This window comes from Colobus angolensis, unplaced genomic scaffold, assembly GCF_000951035.1.
Source record: "Colobus angolensis palliatus isolate OR3802 unplaced genomic scaffold, Cang.pa_1.0 Scaffold31, whole genome shotgun sequence".
Taxonomy (NCBI): domain Eukaryota; kingdom Metazoa; phylum Chordata; class Mammalia; order Primates; family Cercopithecidae; genus Colobus; species Colobus angolensis.
The window spans coordinates 7,410,938-7,424,333 of record NW_012116377.1 but is presented as its reverse complement, the minus strand read 5'-3'; the positions used below and the strand labels follow the sequence as shown (position 1 = coordinate 7,424,333).

At 55.5% G+C, this 13,396-nt stretch overlaps 1 protein-coding gene across 2 annotated transcripts in view; it reads right to left on the bottom strand.

Moving 5' to 3' along the window:
* Positions 1-13,396, bottom strand: part of ALDH1L1 (aldehyde dehydrogenase 1 family, member L1) — an 86,509-nt gene continuing 73,113 nt past the window's right edge. For both annotated transcript variants that reach the window (XM_011950757.1, XM_011950756.1), the window contains exons 18-23: positions 10,748-10,847; positions 9,131-9,229; positions 6,303-6,468; positions 3,520-3,625; positions 2,134-2,333; positions 1-284 (exon numbers count right to left, since the gene is read on the bottom strand). In XM_011950757.1, the coding sequence (XP_011806147.1) occupies positions 229-284; positions 2,134-2,333; positions 3,520-3,625; positions 6,303-6,468; positions 9,131-9,229; positions 10,748-10,847 (727 nt within the window). In that variant the 3' untranslated portion in view covers positions 1-228. The remainder of the gene's footprint in view (positions 285-2,133; positions 2,334-3,519; positions 3,626-6,302; positions 6,469-9,130; positions 9,230-10,747; positions 10,848-13,396) is intronic.

Here is a 13,396-nt window from a genome sequence, read left to right as displayed (position 1 = left end):
GATGGTCTCTCTTCAGAAGCTTTATTCTCCCTGGGAGGGGCACACCTCACCCAGCCAAGGGCTGCTTCTGACTGGACAGAGGGTGTCCAAGATGCAGACATGGGGTGCAGGCAGGAGGGCTTCCACTAGCCCCCCAGGTGGGAGGTGCTGTGCACCCAGGCTTAACAGGGAGGGGGCCCCAGCCGCCAGGCAGGGGCAGGGACTTTCTTCTCACAAAGACCTTTTTCTTCAGTATTCGAAGGTCACCGTCTTGACCCGCAGGTACTCATTCAGAGCCGCCTCTCCTGTAAGATACCACAAAGGTCACAGCAGCTGCCACCACAGGCAGGAACCACTGCTGGGGGCTGCAAGTGTCTTATTCCTCAGCAACCGCGTGGGGGCAGCTCTGGCTCACCCCACTTCCAGGTGTGAAGTCGAGGCCCAGCGAGGTCATGAATCTTACCAGGTTATCCCTGACAGTGGATAGTGGGTCAGGACTCCCAGAATACAAAGCCAATCTGAGGCAGCCATTTAAGAATCTTCCCCGGCTCCCACCGCCTTGTCTGGACAGCGGGAAGCCCCTTCAGGCGGAAGGGGGTGGAGGACTTGGTGTTACTGCCCGGACTCACTGGCCCATCTCTTCTCCCATGGCTGCCCCCAGCTATGACTGCATCAAGCTGTGGCTGGGAAAAGGAGATGCCTCGCAGGGCCCTGAGGCCCCAGACCTTGGCAGTGCTATGTGGCTGGTGGGTCTCAACACCATGACAAGTGTGAAGCCTGGGGCTGTCTGACAGCTCCTCAGCAGCTCTGGCTGGCCGGCCCCAGGAGTGGCACTGCCCCAAATGCCACTGCCCTGTCCCTCTGAGGTCCTGGGCCTGCCCAGGCGGGCTCTTGGAAGGCTTGGCTTGTGGGCCTGTCCCAGGAGGGTGCTGGTCCTCTCAGCGGGACATGGGGACCAGGGTTGGGAGGGAGCTGGGGGAACTCGGGGAGGATTCATAAGGGGCTCAGATCACGTCCTGGGGACTTGGCAGCCATAGCCTTCCCTGGGTGGCCATGGGCCTCATGGATTCCCATGGTGGACACCAGGAAGGTGGCCTGGGAGAAGGCAGGAAGAGGAGGCAGACAGGGACACAGGAAGCAGGAGTGTCCAGCCTATATGTGCATGTGAGTCCAGCCCTGTGGGCACACGTGGGCCCCTCTCACAGGCACCCTTGGGGGCTTCTGCAGGGCTTGAAAGATGGGGGCAGGGGGAGGAGAGAAAACTGGAAACAGTGACCACCCTTTGACCCCCAGCCTCAGCATGACCTTCCCTGTGGTCTCTGGGCTGGAACAGGAGCCTGGAGAGATAGGTGGGAACTCTGAGACAGCATACGGCTCCCCCGGACCTTGCCAGCCACCCCTGCCAAGCTTGCCCATAAGAACTGTCTAGTCCCCACTGCTGAGAGAGCAGGATGAGGCCCAAGGCTTGAAGCAGCCCAGGGAGAGAGGGCTGGAGCAGAACTCCACGCCACTGAGCGGACGGAGCACTGGGGGGCCTGCGCCATGTGCTGGGGGACCCCGCCTGCTGCCGCCTCAGCAACTTCGTCTCTACTGGGAGACTCGCAACACCCATGGTGTTCACCTGAGGGGTACATTTGGTCTCATGGCTCCTCTTTACACTAAGGACGCAACCTGAGCCCCTGACCATGGCCCCTACCTGCCTCTCAGGCCTCCTCTCCTCCTTCCTGCTCCCCCTTGGCCCACTCCCACCACTCTGGCCTCTCTGCAACTCCACGACCAAAACTGGTTCCCCCAAGGACCTGCTGAACCCTCAGCTAGAAGCATGGGCCCCTGGGTCTTCACGGCCAACTCCTCCCTGCCATGCAGGTCTGGGTAGCACAGGTGCCACCACACCAGAGAGGCCCCCACTGCCTCCTGGCCGGAATGTCTCCCCCAGGCCACTCTTCTTGCCTTCTTCCCAGCACCACCCCCCTCTGCAAGCATCTTGCTCATGGACTTGTCACATGTTCCCTCCCAGTAAGAAGTGAGCCCTGACAGCCATCATGTTCAAGGCTACATCCCTGCATCTGGGATAGGATCTGGAACTAAGTGGTTTTGAACGGATGTTTGCTGAATGAATAAATGAAAGCAACCCCATAGGCAGGAGTAGGTTACCTAGATCTTTGCCAAATCCAGACTGTTTGAATCCTCCGAAGGGAGCGGCCACATCGGTCTTGTTGTACGTGTTGACAAACACAGTGCCTGCCTGGAGCTTGTCACTGACATACAGGGCCTTGTTGATGTCCCTGGTGAAGACACCAGAAGCCAGACCAAATTCCGTGGCATTGGCCCGAGACAGCACGGCGTCCACGTCCCTGGAGGGAAAGTCCAGGAAGAACTCCCTGAGGGAGGTGCAGATGAGAGCTTGGCCTGCTCTACACCCCAGCTGCATAAGACCTTCCAAGGAGAAAATGTGCCGGGCTGCGGCACTGGGGCAGGATGGGATTGGGCTGGGCTGCGAGTGAGGAGGAAGGGCAGGGGCCCATGTGCAGGCAGCCACCACAGGGGCTCCTGGATCATGGGGTGAGCCTTTTATTCCACAGACTGGGAGCAGGGGCCCAGAGAGGAGCCACTGGGTCCTCACATGCAGAACGACCCACATGTGCCTTTGGCAGGTTGGGCATTCACCAGACATCAGTGATCTGGAGACTTACTACAACCATATTTATTGGCTAGGTGGCAGTGAAGTCTCTTATTCTAATGCCATTGACATATGACGATAATTTCTGGGTTTTTTTGATAGTTGGATAGTAAAATGTGAGGATGAGGCACGATTTTGCAGTTTGCTTCAAGGTGCTATGGAGACAAGGGGTAAGCCTGAGAAGTGACAGCATGGGCCCCCGTGACCCCACTGTGAGTGGAGTACAGTTTCCCCTTCCAGCCCAGGCTGGCCTGGGTGACTTGCTTGATCAATAGGCTGTGGTGGAAGGGATGCTCTGGGATTCTAAAGAGCCAGATTATAAAGAGCCTTTTGGCTTTCACCTGGCCTCCGAGGGGGAACCAGGTGCCTTGGCAACCCCGAGGCTGCCACGCGGAGGAAGCCTCCTGGGAGACCCCCAGCAGCATAAGGATAGCCACTCTGTCACCCCAGCTGAGGCCAGATACTGCATGGAGCAGAGATGGGTTCGCCTCATTGAACCTAGACCATGAGTGAAATAAATCTCTGATTATTCCAAGCCACTCAGTGTGGGGGGTGGTTTAGTGCACGGTAACAGACCTTAGAACAGAGCCCAGTGGGCTGCGAGAAACATGCTGGAGCATGTGGCAAGGGACAAGGACAGGGAAGGGAACTGTCTTTGCTCACAGGGGGACTCAAAGCCCCAGGTCTCTTCTCAGGGGTGTGGAGACTCAGCAGGCGGCCCAGGTGGGATGTCGATGGCTTGCACCCTGCCTGAGTTCTCCTCCTCACCGCCCATAGACTACCTCCCAAAGCCCACACGAAGACCCCAGTAACATGTGGGATAGAGTCAGGGCCCTTGAGACATCAGCAGGATTCCCTACCCATCAGCAAACCGAGAGATGATCATGACAGGTCCAAAGGACTCCTCCTTGGCTATGAACATGTGGTCTTCCACATCTGTGAAAACAGTTGGCTCAAAGAAGAACCCTGCAAGAGAGATGGAGACCCGCTGTACATGGGAGACACAGTACCCGATGGTCCAGCCTCCCCGTCAGCAGGGCCTGGGCCACACCAGCCACCTGCGGATGACCCGACGTAAGCGCAGGGTCGTAGCACCCGAGTGATGGGTGTCGCCATGCTGCAGATGGCTCTCCCACCTGGCATGTTCTTTGATGTGGGTCTCACCATGCTTCTAAAGGAGTGCTGTTGAGGGAAATGTGGCTGCAGGTGGCAGGTGACAGAGCTGAGACCTGATCCCAAGTCCAACCCTAGTGCCAGAACCCATGGCCAAAGCAAAGACTGGAGCTTTTCTGGTGACAGCTAATCTACAACCTCCTAGATTGTTTGGCAGGTGAAACCTCCCAGGCAGCTCTGCCACTGACCCTGGTGGCTACAAACCATGGAGTAGGAGGAGGTGAGAGGGGAGGAGCTCTGGACACTGGACCTCCTGGGACTCCCACCCTCTGCCCTCCTGGGGTCCCTACCAAGGCCCAACTTCATGCTCTCCAGTCAAGAAGGGACCACCTAATCCCAACCCTGGATGCAACCCCTACAGGCCCTGGTTGCCAGGGCAGATGCACTTCTGACAACTGAAATGCTTTCTCTCTCTTTTCTCTAGAGACAGAACCCTGAGACCTGCTGCACTGAGGTCAATCCTGCCTGACCTCACTGAAATTCAATCCCGCCTGACTTAGGAATAATCAAGAGACCAGGAATTTTCTCACTGTAGTTTTTAGAGAAATAGAAAATTTCAAAACGTGTTACAAAGTTATTTAACTAATAAAATATTCAATATTTTTCATACATTTATAAATGACATTTTAACACTGATTACAATTGTGAAAATGTGACTCATGTACACATACAGTGGTTTATGTGGCCTGTGTTTACTCCACAGTCTTGCAGCACTTCTGCCGGGGCATGTAAGCCGTGCTGACCACCCCTCTGTTGTCCCCTCCCCATCTACCTTGTACTCTCCCCTATCCCCTCTAGACCCTGAGAGCTAGTCTCCTGGTCCTTGGGCCACCAGAAAGCAGCCCCATCCCATGTTCTGCTGCTCACTGGGCTGTAGGAATTCTACTCCTTCTCATACCCCCTCCAGGGTGGGGTGATGACTCCCCACTATTCCTGGTTCCCTGGTGCCGCTCTACCCCTTGCTGGCTCCCTAGCCCTGCTCCTGGCACAGGTCCTCCATCCCACCAACCCTGAACCCGGCCATCCTTGCCCTGCAAGGGCCCTGGTGATGCTCCTCCCACCCCACCTGCCTCATGGAACTCGCAGTCCAGCAGGAGTGGGAAGAGGGTAAGTGGACAGTGACAGCAGCAGTGCAGTGGTCACGAGAGCTCTGTTGAGGTGTGTGATGCCCGGTACCCTGTGACATGGCCATGCCTGGGTTTGGATGTCCTGTGAGCTAAAGAAGCAGGAGCTTTCCAGGTGGGGACACTCAAAAGCCTCCGCTAAGTCGAGCAGTAGCAAATGCATGGAGCCCAGGAAAGCACGAGAAACCTCTGGAGAGAATGAAATGCGGCTGCAGTACAGGTCAAGGGCAAGTCAGGCACAGATCATGAAGGACTATGGCTGTAAGGTCAAGGAGTCTGAACTTGCACTGCAGGAGGGTGGGTTACTGCTACGAGGTCTTAACGGAGGAGAGGTCACCAGACCCTGGCAACTGTGTGAGTAAAGGATCAGCAGGCTCACAAGGCCACTTGGGAGGCTGCTGTGACACCGAGCAAGGCAAGATGCAGGGAGCCTGCATAAGGGTCAGGGAGGCAGAGGAAGTCCAGAGTGGGACAATTCTCAGATTTTACAGAATCAGGCAAATAATTTAAATGGGGGTCACAGAAAGAGAAGAGTCAGGGATTCCTTCTTCCCTTTCCTCCTTCATGCCATCAGATTAATTGAGCACCTACTCTGTGCAAGGCCCAGTCTAGGCACAAAGGAGCTAGGGGTGAGGAAGATAGTCATGGCACCTGTCCCTCGGCAGTAGCATCAACAGCCCATCCCTGTGGCTGCTGTACTTCTGGCCTGGATGACTCGATCAGACAGAGGGTCCTGGAGCAGCAGGTGTGTGTGTCTGGGCTCAACTCTGGCTGGGACATTGCAATGACCATTGAGTTTGAAGGGCCTGGGGAACATCCAGGTGGAAGTGTCCAGTGCCGCTGGCTATGCGGTAAGGAGCTCTGGGTGGGGTGGAGCCTGGAGGCCTGTATCTGGTAGGGTCTGAGCAGGGGAGAGATCCTGCAGGCAAACTGTCCCCCATGAGAGGTGCTCCAAGCTAAGGATAGGCAGGGATGCACCTGCATTGAGGGGACAGGTGGAGCAATGGCTGAGAGGTTAACAGCCAGTGAAGTAGAAGGAAAATCATAAAATCTAGTCTCATGAAATCTATCGGGGAGAGACTCTCAAGGCTGTGGTGACAGTAACGGCAAGTCAGAGCCCGGTTCAATACTGACTAAACCAACACTGAATAATGCTCGTCCCATTCCCGGGTCTGGCTGGTGCCCAAATAGCCAAGGCCCAGTCCATCCCAGGTCCCAGATGGGGCTGCAGCCTGACTGTGCAGGTACCTGGCCTTCAGCTGTCTCCAGTTCAGCTGGACAGGGAACCAGAGGCCATGGGGCCTGCTGCCTCAATTGACCCAAGCGGGCCTGGCACACTGACTCACCTGGCCGAGGGATTTGATTCCCACCGCAGACTAGTGTGGCCCCTTCCTTCACGCCGCGCTGGCAGTACTCCATCAGCTTCATCAGGTGGGCATGGTGATTCTGTGGCCCGTGGTCGGTGTCCCTGTCCAGTGGGTTGCCCACCTTCATCTTCCGCACCTCCTGTACCTGCAGAAAGTCCTCCAAGTCAGGCGTGGCTTGTTCTGCCGCAGTTTCTGACAATGATCCTCACCTGACTCAGCTCTCACGGCTGACCCCGAGGACAGTTCACACTCTATTCTAGCCTCAGAGCTTTCCGAATTCTGACTCTAAATCCACCTTCCAGTCTGAAATCCCAAATGGCTCCTATGCGCAGAGGGACGGAAGTCTCCAAGGAGACAGGAGCCCAGCAATAGATGGACTGGGAATGGAGGTGCACAGGAGGGTGGGTGAGGAGGAGAGAGGCTGGCGTATTTGACTAGTTGAGGAGATGGGGCTAAGTACAACATGTATCTGATTCTGGTCCTGCACCAGCCTCATGGATCAAGAAGCTGAAACAACTGTTTGGGAGACTCCAGGATGTGGGGTGGGTGGGATACACCAGCCCTGCTGCAATAGTCCCGGCGCTAAAGTGGGAAAGAAATTGAGTGGAGGGGAGGGGCCTAAGGCTCTAGTCTGCTGACCCGCCTCCTCCAAGGCCAGGGCATCTCACATCTTGCAAACTCTGCACCCCCAGTCAGCCCTAATCAGACACAGGTGTGACTCGAGCACTCGGGACACCCCTCTGCCCTTCCCACCAAGGCCCACTGAGTGCCTCTGACTGTCCTATCTCCACCCTGTAGCCAAGCCTGGTTGCTTTTGTTCCTCATTCTCTGCTCCTGTCCTGGAGACCCAAACTGTGCCCCAGTCTCTCTTGGATACAAAGGACAAGTAGCCTACTGAGCCTCCTGAACACTGGCCTCACTTCCTTTATTTGGGATTGTGACTGTCCTGAGAATTATCCCTGGGACAATGGCCCTTGCAGTCACCTGACTGTGGAAGTCTCATGACTCCCTTAAGACCCCCAGACAGGACCTTGTGTGCACATCTCTATGTCCCCACAGCCACACTCCCCCCCATGACTGCCACTTTATCTCCAGTAGTCCCTGGGTCTGTATCCTGGTCCTGCTATTTCTGTGCCGGGCCCATCACGGCAATGGGCCTCGCTTGGCCAGACAGGCCAGCTCCCTAACTACGGAAGATGACCTTGTGCCTCCCATCACGTGGTAGAGTCCGTTTCCTCACCCCTTAAATCTGGGCCAGCCTGTGACTTGCTTCGGCAGCACAATGCATGGAAGCAACGTTTCGTGCATTTCAAGAAGCCTCTCAACTTGTGCTGTCACTCTCAGGAGTCCTGCCACTGTCCACATGAACATGCCCCAGCACATGCTGCAGAATACTGGCCCCTAGGGCAAGGACAGCTGTCCCACGAAGCTGCCTGCTGCCCTGCTGCCCCCAAGCCTCACTGCAGATGGTTGGGCAAGCTCTGACAAACCCAGGTGAGCCCCAGCGAACCCCAGCCTAGACTGCCACTGCTGCCCACAGAATCATGAGCTGAGGGCAGGGCTGTCATTTCCAACCACTCTGTGTTGAGGGTTGTTTTACGGCAAAAGCTTTTCCAGCCCCTCCCAGAAAGTCCTTCCTTTTCCCACTCCTTCCGGACGCTGAGCCACCACCCTGGGTCCAGCACCAGCTCTCCTCCAGGGACCCCTCCCTCATCCCTCCGCTCACGGGTCCTCTTTTCCCCTGGCTTCTCAGGCACCATCTGTCTGAAACCACGTGTGGAGGTTGCTGGTTGTCTCTCCCGCATCCCTGCCACTACCTGCTGGGATCAGACGCTGCTCTCCACAACCTGGGGGCGGAGTGGGGGGGGAGCCCTTTGCGGAAGCTAAACCAACCTCAGCTTGCTCCACCCCTGGTATCATGGCCTGGATGAAGGATGGCTGGGGCCTGGCTCATGACAACCCCACAGTGTTTTCTAACAGAGGTGGTGAGGAAGGAGTCATGTCCTGCTCTGGCTTCAAGTGGTGAGAAGGTAATGCTGGTGCCGACAGCCCCATACTCCCCACCATATCTGAGCTGCTTGGAGAGAATGACGCCAACCCGCCGAGGAACCGAGAAGCCAGGCATTACAAACCTCCCAAGGGGACTCAGGACCACCCATCCGTCCGAGGCCAGCATCAAGCCTGCTCTTCCGGGTGTGGCTGAGTGGATAAATCTGGTGGAAGACACTATCCTGTGCCCCCCAGATCCCCGAGGCCATGCAAGGTGGCTGCGGAACCCGACGGGAGCTGCTGTCCCCTACTGGCGGCCCACAGCCAAGCCTACCTGCCACAGGGGCCCACAGCCTGGCCACTCGGCCCCAGGGGCATGCCTATGTAGGGGGATTTGTGCTCCAGGGCCCCTGTCCATGGTCAGACCCAGGCTGACCTGAGACCAGACCCTTGCTCCATTCTGTCTGGTCCTCCCCTGGTCCCTTCTCCTTCCAGGCTTCACCTAAGAGTCCACTCTGAGTAAACCACATGCACCGAATTGTTGCCCCAGGCTCCACTTCTAGGGAGCCAACCCAAGACGGGCCCTTTTTGGTGATGTCAATTTGAGCTACAGGTCTGCTATTTCTTGGCGAAATAATAAAATCCAGTGAAGACTCAGCACAGTTCCCGCTGTGAGTTCCCTGACCCCCGTGGGCAGTGTCCTCTAGGAGGAGCCCAGCCTCACTTTACCCCTGCCCTGTCTCCCCTCCTCCAACCCCCTCCAACCAGGCTGCTGTCCCGGTGAACCAGCAGCCCACAGACCCTGGGGCAGGACTTACCACCCTCCGCACAAACTCATCATGAATGGAGTCCTCCACAAACAGCCGGCCTGCTGCAATGCAGTTCTCTCCTTTGTTGAAGAAAACAGAGCTCATCCCCTTCAGAGAATGGACAAGAACACCAGGTCACTGCTCCTCCTGGGACACCAGCCCCCAGCTCTGCCAGGGCCCAGCTGCCCTTTCTCATTGGGAAGGGAGGCACCCGTGTATCCTGACCTCCTCCTGTGGGCCGCACTCAATCCTCAGTCACCTCAAGAGGAGAGGTGAGAGGTAACGGTGTGGGAAGTGAAGATGCTGAGGCCCATGCAGCGACAGAGAGACACCATGCCCCAACTCCCACCACTGCAGGACAAGTCTGCCATCCACACTGCAGAGCATAGGGACCAAGTGGGAGTGAGCCTTGGCCTGACTGAGACCCCCCTTCACCCTGGGTGGGCTCGCTGGGGTGGCGCAGGAGGTGCTGACTCCTGTTTCAGAGTCTACATTCTTGGAGCTGACAGGAGAGATGCCAGCTGTGTGTGTAAGCACGGAGCAGGTGGCACGTGACAGGGCACAGGGTGAGACACAGGCAGGCAGCCCTGATGTGGGTGGGTGAGGGGTGGGGCAGCCCTGGCCCAGGGAACTTCCAGCAGGAGTTCACAAGAAAGGCCCTCAGAGGCCACAGGCAGCCTGCTTTTTCAAACTCGCCTGCTGTGGGAGACCCAGGGGAGGACGGAGAGCCATGGTCAAGCCCGGCTAGATCCCAGGGCTGATGGGTTCACCTGGGCCCGTGAATAAGGCCCTTGCCTCCCTCAGTTTCTCTACCAAATAAGGTTGGACTCCCTTTCACACCCATGCTAGGGTGTCAGGCTGTCCTCCACGGCACAGTGGAACTTAGGGCCGGGGGCATATTTGGGGACCTGGCAGAATGTGGCCTTACTGGTTTGTGCCCACAGGAGTGAGGACAGAACCAAGGCAATAACAATACTAACGGTAAGAACAAGGACCAACATATGTGTCTTATGTCTCACTTGCCACTAATCTAAGCCCTTCAGACATATTCATTCTGCAGCCACCCAGGAGGTGGGTATCACCGTGGTCCCTACCCACAGGTGGGAGCACAGACACCAGAGAGCTTAGGTAACTTGCTCAAGACTGCCCCGCAGGTCAGTGGTGGAGCCAGGCATGTGCACCCACGGCCACCGGCAGAGAGTGTCACTGTCAGCAGGGCTGGGCCCAAGTGCTCAGAATTCTGCTTTGCTCTTTTATTTTAAAAATACACATTTTATTGTGTATATTTGAGGTTTACAGCATGAAGTTATGGACTACATATAGATGGTAAAATGGTTACCATAGTGAAGCAGATCAACACATCTGATTTGCCCTCTCATCAGACAGAAAAGGGTGCCATGCTTATTTCAGAACAGATGGAGCTGTGGCGTGTGTTTCCTGATTTCGTATTGATATGTAATACACACATACACATATGTTATAGGCAGTTGATCTCAGCTATCCTGGCAGTTATGAAACTTCTTGGGGAGCACACGTCTTTCTTCACTAAGCCTGCTGCCTGCCATGCTATGCTCGTGGTCCCTGTCCCCACTTGCTGTCCCTACCCCCTCCAGGCCCGGCCCTCACCATCTGCACAGCCTTGTTGAGGTCACAGTCAGCAAAGATGATGAGGGGTGACTTCCCGCCCAGTTCCAGGGACACCTTCTTCACGTTACTTATGGCACAGCTGCAAGGAACAGAGGGCTGGTGGGGCCGGTCCCTCCAGAGCAGGTAGGGGCATTGGGCCCCCAGGTGGCAGGGACCTGGGCAGGCTCAAAGCATGCTTTGTTGCAAGAAGCAAGACCCAGCCAGTACCTCCCCACTCCCCCCGCCCCTTGTGGCTTCACACAGCCACCTTCCTTTCTTTCCTGGCCCGTATATACCGGGCCTGTGCCCCGCTGCCCTCTGGACTGCCCTTCCTGCTGCACGCTCCACACCTTGTTTCCTTCAGGCCTGTGTTCCCTTCTCTGGGGTGCCTCCCTGATCGACCTGTATAAAACCACAGCCTGCCCGCGCACCCCATCTGCTGCCCTTTGCTCTATTGCATGTTGACCACTGACCCTATCTGCAGAGCATGAACCTGGCCAGGGCAGGCACGCATCTGTCTGAGTCATACTACAGCCCCAGTGCCAAACACAGTGCCTGTACACAGCTGGTGCTGCACAAATTAAGGAATACAAAACAGCACCGTCAGCTGGTACAGCTGCAGGGGCCCAGAGGCTGTGGCACCTCCCTGTATTAGCAGCAGAGCAAACAGAGAGAGGCTGGGAGTCATCAACACATCACATCAGTGGGTAAGAAATGCACTGCAGGGATGCTGTCCTCAGCTGGACACTCAGTTAACAGCCGGCAGGTAGGACACTCCACTGGGGAGGAGAGGCCTCCTCTGCAGGAGCAACCCAGGGAGATGGCCCCCATCTCAGCTGCAGGTCCGGGTGACATGGCTGCCTGGGAAGAAGAAAGCAGCAGAACCAGGGATGCTGGGGCAGGAAGCTGCTCAGAGCTCTGCTTTGCTCTTCTTTTTTTTTTTTTTGAAATAAATTTTACTGTGTGTATTTGAGGTTCATAGCATGATGGCTTTTTTAGTTTTTTATTATTTTATTTTATTTTTTTATTTTTAGATGGAGTCTCACTCTTGTCGCCCCAGCTAGGGTGCAAAGGCATGGTCTCATCTCACTGCAACCTCCGCCTCCCGGGTTCAAGCGATTATTCTACCTAGGCCTCCTGAGTAGCTGGGATTACAGGCATGTGCCACCACACCCAGCTAATTTTTGTATTTTTAGTAGAGATGGGGTTTCACCATGTTGATTAGACTGGTCTTGAACTCCTGACCTCAGGTGATCTGCCCGCCTCGGCCTCCCAAAATGCTGGGATTACAGGCATGAGCCACAGCACCCAACTTCCCCGCCCCCCACTTTGAGATAGAGTCACACTCTGTTGCCCAGGCTGGAGTGCAGTGGTGTGATCTCGGCTTACTGTAATCTCCGCCTTCTGGGTTCAAGTGATTCTCCTGCCTCAGCCTCTCGAGTAGCCGGAAATATAGGGGCATGTGCCACCACACCTGGCTATTTTTTGTTTGTTTGTATGTTTGTTTTGTAGAGATGGGGTTTCACCATGTTGGCCAGGGTGGTCTCAAACTCCTGGCCTCAAGTGATCCGCTGGCCTCAGCCTCCCAAAGTGCTGGGATTCCAGCGTGAGCCACCATGTCCAGCCTAGTATTTATTTTTCTATATAAAATGCTCAAATTGAGGTAGTTTTGTTTTTTGTTCTGTTCTATTTAATTAATTAATTAATTTTTTTTGAGCCAGGCTCTCTTTGTTGCCCAGGCTGGAGTGCAGTGCATGATCTCGCCTCATTACAGCTTCCGCGTCCCAGGCTCCTTCCACCTCAGCCTCCCGAGTAGCTGGGACTATAGGCATGTTCCCACACGCTCGGCTACAGCATGATGTCATGAACTACATATCAATGATACAATGGTTACCATGGTGAGGCAAATCAACATATCTTGCCACCCAAACCCTCTGTCCAGCTCTGGAGTGCTCAGAGCTGACATTTCCTGAGCCCTCACCCTGGACTTGACTCACCTGTGCTCAGATGTGACTACAACCTATACACCTCAGAGGAAGAGACCAGCTAGCTTTTGAATCAGGAGAGGCAAACCTGCTGTGACTACTTGCAGTTACCCCATTCCCCTACCCACATCACTCAAAGTGCAGGTGCCAAAACCCACCACCAAAAGTTCAGTGTCAGGGCTGGGGCAGGCTCCAGTGTCAGTCAGGGCTCCAGCTGCTACCCTGTGGTCTGGCCCTGGCTGTCTCTCCCAGCTTGTCGGTGATGGAGACGAGAACTCCTGCACTGTCAAACTGCTGTAATGGAACTGGTGGGGGACCCAAGGCATGGGTGTGACCCAGGTCATATTGTGGTTTAGTGACAGAGCCTGGAAGATGACACCAGTCAGTTTGAAGCCAAAGTCCAAGAATGAAGACATGAATTGACCTAGATCACTTCTGTCCATAGAAATAGAATGAAAGCTTCAAACACTAGCCAAATAGACGATGGGACTTTTTTTGATGGTAGCCACATTAAAGGAGCTTGAGACCAGGCTGGGCAACATATCAAAACCACAGCTCTACAAAAAAATAAAAAACTTATCCAGGTGTGGTGGCACGTGTCTATAGTCCTAGCTACTCGGGAGGCTAAGGTGGGAGACCGCATGAGCCAGGGAGGCAGAGGCTG